This window comes from Colobus angolensis, unplaced genomic scaffold (assembly GCF_000951035.1).
Source record: "Colobus angolensis palliatus isolate OR3802 unplaced genomic scaffold, Cang.pa_1.0 Scaffold76, whole genome shotgun sequence".
NCBI classification, from domain to species: Eukaryota; Metazoa; Chordata; class Mammalia; order Primates; family Cercopithecidae; genus Colobus; species Colobus angolensis.
Genome location: NW_012121376.1, coordinates 243,869 through 251,224, shown reverse-complemented (window position 1 = coordinate 251,224; position 7,356 = coordinate 243,869). Strand labels below are relative to the sequence as shown.

Genomic DNA, 7,356 nt, shown 5'->3' with positions numbered 1-7,356 from the left:
TTTTTTTTAAGATAGAGTCTTGCTCTGTCCCCCAGGCTGGAGTGCAGTGGCACAATCTCGGCTCACTGTAACTTCCGCCTCCCGGGTTCAAGTGATTATCCTGCCTTAGCCTCCTGAGTAGCTGGGATTACAGGCGTGAGCCACCGCACCCAGCCTAGTTACTCATTTTTTTAAATGGCTGACTAGCCCTCAGTTTCCCCTTCTGCAAAGTCAGGGAATTTAGCCGGCTGGTGCACACAAAGCTGTCAGCTCCTGCCTGCTATCTCCCCGTTCACTGGCCCGTCCTGCTTGGCTCCCATCTCCCCAGGGTTTGGGTCTCTGCCCTGCATCCTCAACGCCTGCTCTGGAGATACCAAGTCCACCTCCTGCATCAACCTGTCGGTCACAGATGCTGGGGGCAGCGCCCAGCGCCCGCGGCCCCGTGTGCTGCTCAAGGCGCCCACCTTGGCCGAGATGGAAGAAATGAACACATCTGAGGTCAGAACCCATGAGTATTCCTGAAAAAAGACCAGGAGTGGGAGGATGGGGGCCAAGGAAGTGAGAAGGGCTCAGCTAAGCTGGGGGCAGCAGCGAGTGTGGTGTCCCCTGTCCAGGGGCCCTCCCTTGAAACTGACGTCCTGTCCTAGGAGGAGGCCTGTGGGGCTCGGGGACCCTGCCATCTTGGCCGCTCAGAAGGGTGACTCTGGGAGAGGGCCTGGGCTGCCTCCTCCCATAGACGATGGAAGGCTGACAGCGGAAGTGCCTCGCTGTCTCAGGCCCAGGAAACTGAGCCCCCCACTAGTTGATGTGAAAAGGTGGTCCCAGCGAGGTTCCCTGCCCACCCTGGCTGCCCTGTGAATGGAATGCTTCTCTCTGCACAGAAGGGCTGGTGATGGCCTTGTTGGGGGCCATCCCAGAGGGCTCTGCCTCCATCTGACACTAGACCTGTCAATTTCCAGGACTTTCCAGAAGGCCTTGGGGAAGGGCTTGGTTATTAGGGTGCTTGCCATGAACTGCCCAGAGGCGGGCAGGCTGGGAAGTGGGTGCAGGCTGCCCCACATCGCAGCAGACCCAGCGGCACCCCTGGGTCCTTTGCTTCGGTCCAGGCATAGGCAGGAGGCACTGGTGGGCACTGTTAGGGCAGGGCCTTGTCTGGTGTGTCCACAGGAAGAAGAGTCTCCATGTGGGGAGGTGACGTTGAAACGGGACCGCTCCTTCTCAGAGCATGACCTGGCCCAGCTCCGAAGTGAGGTGGCCTCCGGCCTGCAGTTGGCCACCCAGCCCCCAGCAGGGACGGAGCCACCACGGCCCCGAGCTGGCAGCGCGCGTGTGTGGAGGCCCGGCTCCCGCGACCAGGGCAAGTGCTGCTTCCCACCCCCGTGCCCCCCTTCGCCCCCGCCCTGACCCATCCTGTGGGCACCCATCCCTACACCTCAGCCCACGTCTTCCTGAGCAGGCAGCTCCCAGGGACCCAGGGAGCTCATGCCTGCAAGAGGGCACCACCTCAGGCAGGCATCTCCCTTTAACTTGAGAACTTCTTATTAAGTAATGCATATTTATTGTAAAAATATTTTTTAATATTTAAAAATAATTCTCATGATTCTATTACCGAGACATAATTATTATTAACATTGGGATATAGAAAGATAGCTAACTAGATGAGCTGATGAGTGATACCCCTTCTAGTCCTCTGAGAAGGGAGCAGTGTGTCCATAGTGAACCAGCTGGGTTCGCAGCACGTGGCTCTGGAACCTGTGCCATGGTTCCTTCAACTGCTTTTCGCGCTGCTGAGCACAGAACGATTCTTGCTGGCTGTACAGGGCTGCTCCTACCATCGTGAGAGCTGAACTTTACAGAGAGCCCTCGCAACTCAGGGTTCTTGTCACCCCACCCACCACATCCCACCAGGCATGGCCAGGCCTCCTTGTCTGCCTGCGAGGCCAGAGTCTTGGGACAATCACGTTTGGTGGTTATGGCTCCCTTCCCAGTGTTAAGAGGTCCAGGCCAGGCCAGTTCCAAACCTCTCGCTTAACCTAGGTCTCCCCTACCTGGAGCTGTGCCTCAGCCTCTTGGAGCTGGTGAAGGGAGGGAGGTCGACCCCCAGCTCCAGTGTGAGGTGTGGACTGTGGGAGGAGGGTCCTGCCCCATCCATCTGTAGTCTGCCTCACTGGTGCTGTGGGACTGCCCACGCCAGCTCGTTCTGGGGCTCAGACACAGGGACCCTTCGGGGGTCCTGTGGACCCTCTATATCACATGGGCCCCAACAAAAGTCCCAATGTGAAAGCCACACTCTTCACTCTTTTCTTCTTTTTGAGACAAGGTCTTGCTCTGGTGCCCGGGCTGGAGTGCAGAGGCACCATTATAGCTCACTGCAGCCTTGACCTCCTGGGCTCAAGCATTCTGCCCGCCTCAGCCTCCTGAGTAGCTAGGACTACCAACGTGCTCCACAACGCCTGGCTAACTTTTATATTTTTCTCTAGAGATGAGAGTCTCACTACGTTGCCCAGGGTGGTCTCGAGCTCCTGGGCTCAAGGTTCCATCCGCCTTGGCCTCTTAAGTGCTAGAATTACCTGTGTAGCTACTGCGTGGCTGCTTCTCCACTTGACCTTTTGCTTGGTTCCCCTGGAGCCCTCCACAATCTCTGTCATCCCCTCTGCACAGTCCTCCTTACCACAGCTCCTGTCAGGCAGTCCTGACGGAGCCTCTACTCTCCCCCAGGTACCTGTGCCACGAGCGTCTCTGACCCCAGCCACCCCCTACTCAGCAACCGGGGCTCCTCGGGGGACAGACCCGAGGCCTCCATGACCCCCGATGCCAAACACCTGTGGCTGGTGAGTGAGGGTGCAATTGTCATCCAGGGCGACCCAGGAGGTGTCTTTGTGCCCACCTTCCCACTGCCAGCCAGGTGTTCAGTACTGAGGCTCTGCCTGAGGCATAGTCTGAGCGTTGTCTGGGAGGCGTGGTCTGAGCACCTGTCTGGGGGACGTGGTCCGAGCACCAGTCTGGGGACTGTGGTCTGAGTGCCTGTCTGGGGGGCATGGTGTGAGCACCTATCTGGGGATTGTGGTCCGAGCACCTGTCTGGGGACTGTGGTCTGAGCACCTGTCTGGGGGGCGTGGTCTGAGCGCCTGTCTGGGGATTGTGGTCTGAGGGCCTGTCTGGGGACTGTGGTCTGAGCACCTGTCTGGGGGGCGTGGTGTGAGCGCCTGTCTGGGGATTGTGGTCTGAGGGCCTGTCTGGGGACTGTGGTCTGAGCACCTGTCTGGGGGGCGTGGTGTGAGCGCCTGTCTGGGGACTGTGGTCTGAGCGCCTGTCTGGGGACTGTGGTCTGAGCACCTGTCTGGGGGGCGTGGTGTGAGCGCCAGTCTGGGGGCGTGGTCCGACCGCCTGTCTGGGGGGCGTGGTCCGAGCGCCTGTCTGGGGGGCGTGGTCTGAACGTCTTCGGGGCACCAGTGGCGGAGCTGCTGGCCTGCGGCAGTGGTCTCTGCTGCCGCCTGCTGGGGCCGAACGGCACTGCGACCCCGGAGCCTGGAGCCACCTTGCAAGGGACGTCCCTAATTGAAGGGCTCAGTGTGGGGTTAGGGCAGACCGCGAACCTGCGCGCCCTGTGTGCCTGGAGGTCAGTGTGAGGGGGCTTCACTGGGTGGTCGCGGCCTTGACTCTGGCCGTGACGCCGCCAGGGTGCTGCTCAGCCCCTCTCCGCTCGGTTTCATATCTGACCTGTAATTGTGAGGAGCTCACCTGAGGCCACGTAGACCTGAGTTCTAGTGTATGATTTAATCAGCTGAGGTAAGGGGAGTGCGCGGCCGTGGGCCACGCTCGCAGCGTGCAGGTGTTGGAGGGATGTGAACGGTGTGGTTGCTATCACTATTTGAGGTTTTATCAAGAGGCTCAGATGAGAACAGATGTTAAAATGCTTTCAGAACTATGAGCCTTATATAAACGCAAGGCACTGTTCGTATCCCCCACCGAAACGCAGGGCTTGCCTCATTAGCTATATATCACTGCATCAAAAGTTACCTCACAATGTAGCATCTTAAAATAACAAACATGTATTATCTCACAGTTTCTGAGGGTTGGGACTCTGGAAGTGTCTTCGCTGTGTACCTCCGGCCCAGGGTCTTTCGTGAGGCTGCAGTTAGGATGGCAGTGGGGCCTGCAGGCTCGACTGAAGGCTCAAAGGGTGGCTGGAAGAACCACTTGAAGTGGCGTCCTTAGCCAGCTGTGAGCAGGAGACGCGAGTGCCCTGCTGTGTATACAGGCCTCTCTCGGGGCTGTTTGGCGATCTCCACAGGGTGGCGGCTGGCATCCCCCAGAGCATGTGGTTCAAGAGTGACCACAGTGAAAGCCACTGAGTATTTGTGACCAAGTCCAGAAGTGCCACGTTGTCTCAACTCATTAGGAGTGAGTCACTAAATCCAGCCTATTCTCAAGGGGAGGGAGGGAATGAAGGCCCACTTCTTGAGGAATTAGAGGACGCATTTAAGATGACCACAGGTCACATGAGTGGTTCTTTAGCTCTGAAGTCTCAGAAGGGCTTTCTGAAGGTGGGCTACTGAGCATCACAGAACCTGGCCTTCCATCTGCCCTGGGCTCACAGCCTCACCTGGGGAGCAGGCAGCTGTTCTCTGCACCCGACCTGAGGTCTCCTGGCCACGGACGTTGTTGGCGTAACATCTGTGACATCTCAGGTGAACTGTTCAGCTGGAAACAGCACCATCAGGCAGTTGGCAACAGAAGCCCAAAGCCCTGGGTGCCTCAGGTCAGAGTGAGGAACGAATCCATGGGCCTCAGCTCCCCTCGGTGCCAGACAGGAGCGTGTATTCCCAGCTCTAGACAGGATAACCCACTGCAAATCCAAAGCAGAAAACATGGTCCAACTCCATCTGTGTGTGGCACCTTCATAGATGGTGCCCACCTGCCTCGGCAGAGTAATGACTGACACTGCGAACGCTATGCTGGCATGAGTCATCTCGATGGAGCTGAAATCCAGCCCCATTTTACAGAAGAGAAAACTGAGGCTTAGAGAGATCAGGTGTCAAGTTCTATGCCAAGCACAGGGAGGCAAAAACAGGACACACTCATCATAATGTGGCCCCAGGAATCGGTGGTCAGGACACAGGAGGTGTGCTGAGTGCAGATGGGTAGATACAAGCTGGGCCCCAGGAGTGAGGTGGTCTGTTGGAGGCTCCTGGCCCTTCTGGATGAGAGGACATCAGCTGCTCAGGGAGGGAGGATTTGAGATGGACTCTGGCTGGTGTGGATCCGCCCATAGTGCGTTTGCAGGGAGGGACACCTTGAACAAACATGGGCTGAGGGGAGTGTGTGTGGAGCGTGGCCAGTGAAGGCTGGGCTGGCTGGCAGGGGCCGCTGGTCATGGGAGGCCTAGCCTGCAGCAGCAGCGCCTCATCAAAGACATGGGGATGGATGGCTGATGGACAAGTGTTTTAGAAGGTCAAGGGCTTGTTTAGGCTGAGGCCAGGAAGGTGTGAGGGTCCTCAGGGAAGGAGAGCAAGCTGGGGGAGACTCCTGCATGGAAGACTTTCTACCTGAGGCCAAGTGAGCACAGCCCCTTGCCCCGTCCCCCAGGAGTTCAGCCACCCCGTGGAGAGCCTTGCGCTGACCGTGGAAGAGGTGATGGACGTGCGCCGTGTCCTGGTGAAGGCCGAGATGGAGAAGTTTTTGCAGAACAAAGAGCTCTTCAGCAGTCTGAAGAAGGGGAAGGTGAGGCTGCCTAGTGGGGCTGCTCTCTTGCCTGCTGCGTCGGGGGCGGATCCCAGGACTGTTTGCTCATGATCTGGTTGGGAACCCTGAGGGGCAGCAAGGACAGGGCAGGACCCAGGGAGCTTTGGACAAAGCTGGGCTCTAATCAGGTCTTTCCTGACAGATTTGCTGCTGCTGCCGGGCCAAGTTCCCGCTGTTCTCATGGCCGCCCACCTGTCTCTTCTGCAAGAGGTGAGCCTTCCCTTTAGCTGTCAATTCACAAGGGAAGGAGGAGGTGAGCAGCCTCTGGGCAGTGCTGCCCACAGAGCTTCCTGTGACTCCAGGAGTGTTCTAGCATGTTCCACGGCTGATGAGTCCACAAATATCGTTAGTTGAATGAGAAGTTAAATTTTAAATTTTATTTAAATTAAATGAAATTTAAATAGCTAAGCAACTCCCAGTTTCAGCCAAGATGGGGTAATAGGCATCTTCCACAGCCAGGAACAAACAGGATATGAAACAATGTTTTTCAAGACTTTGGACAGCAGGCAACAGAAAGGAAACACAACAGGGCAGGCCTGCCATCACCGCAGTCATTGCCTGCAGAGCTTCTAGGCCATGAGCCACAGCCGCCAGACTCCCCGAATGGAGGAGATAAAGCTGAGAATCCAGGGAGACCACAGCAGCTTGAATCCCCCATGCAGAACTCCAGAGGAGAGGGCTGCGCTGAGAAAGCCTCAGAGAAGGCCCCCCTCTCTGAAGGAAATGACCGAAGGCTGCAAAACATTTATCCTAAAGCAGAGATTGACAAACTATAGCCACGGGCCAAATCTGGTCCTCCGCCTGTTTGGCAAGTAAAATCTCGTTGCAACACAGCCATATCCATTTGTTACTCGCTCAGCCATGCCTAAAAGGTTTATTCTCTGGCCCTTTACAGAAAAAATTTACCTTCCCTTGTTATAAAGATCTGAAGGAACAGTGCTCAGGGCCAGGAATGAATAACATCCGTTTCCACCAGCCACAGCCAGAAATGTCGTAATTCACAGGGCACTAACCAGAATGCACACGAAGGCCTGGCCCCACTAATGTGGAATAAGTAGCCCAAAGTGAGTGTTGCTCCAGGCCTGACTGATAAATCATAAAAGCAAGACCTGAAAGGATCAGACTGTTCACAAATATCTTAACTGATTCTGAGAACAAAGCTCAAGAACAAGACTTTTTTAAAAACAAACAAACAAAAAAAGCAGTATTCAGCAAGATAAAATGTCTGGCATCTAATGAAAGATTACCAGGCAGGCAAAAAACAAGACAAAATTAATTACAATGTATTGTGGGTTCTGTAACACATGTATAAGTAGTGTTGATAACAATAGTTAGCATTAAGGCCAGGGAGAGGAGAAAATTGGAAGTATACTTTTTTTTTTGAGATGGAGTCTCTGTCACCCAGGCTGTAGTGCAGTGGCGCCATCTCCGCTCACTGCAAGCTCCGCCTCCTGGGTTTACGCCATTCTCCTTCCTCAGCCTCCCGAGTAGCTGGGACTACAGGTGCCCACCACCACGCCCGGCTAATTTTTTGTATTTTTAGTAGAGACAGGGTTTTACCCTATTGGCCAGGCTGGACATAAACTCCTGGGCTCAAGCGAACTGCCTGCCTCGGCCTCCCAAAATGCTGGC

The 7,356-nt window shown here is 55.7% G+C and overlaps 1 protein-coding gene across 1 annotated transcript in view; it reads left to right on the top strand.

Annotated features, from left to right (window-relative positions):
- The window catches only part of SPIRE2 (spire-type actin nucleation factor 2), a 26,757-nt gene that overhangs the window by 12,581 nt on the left and 6,820 nt on the right, over positions 1-7,356 (top strand). The window contains exons 3-7 of the mRNA XM_011928066.1: positions 308-477; positions 1,147-1,336; positions 2,698-2,810; positions 5,569-5,703; positions 5,867-5,934. Of these exons, the coding sequence (XP_011783456.1) occupies positions 308-477; positions 1,147-1,336; positions 2,698-2,810; positions 5,569-5,703; positions 5,867-5,934 (676 nt within the window). The remainder of the gene's footprint in view (positions 1-307; positions 478-1,146; positions 1,337-2,697; positions 2,811-5,568; positions 5,704-5,866; positions 5,935-7,356) is intronic.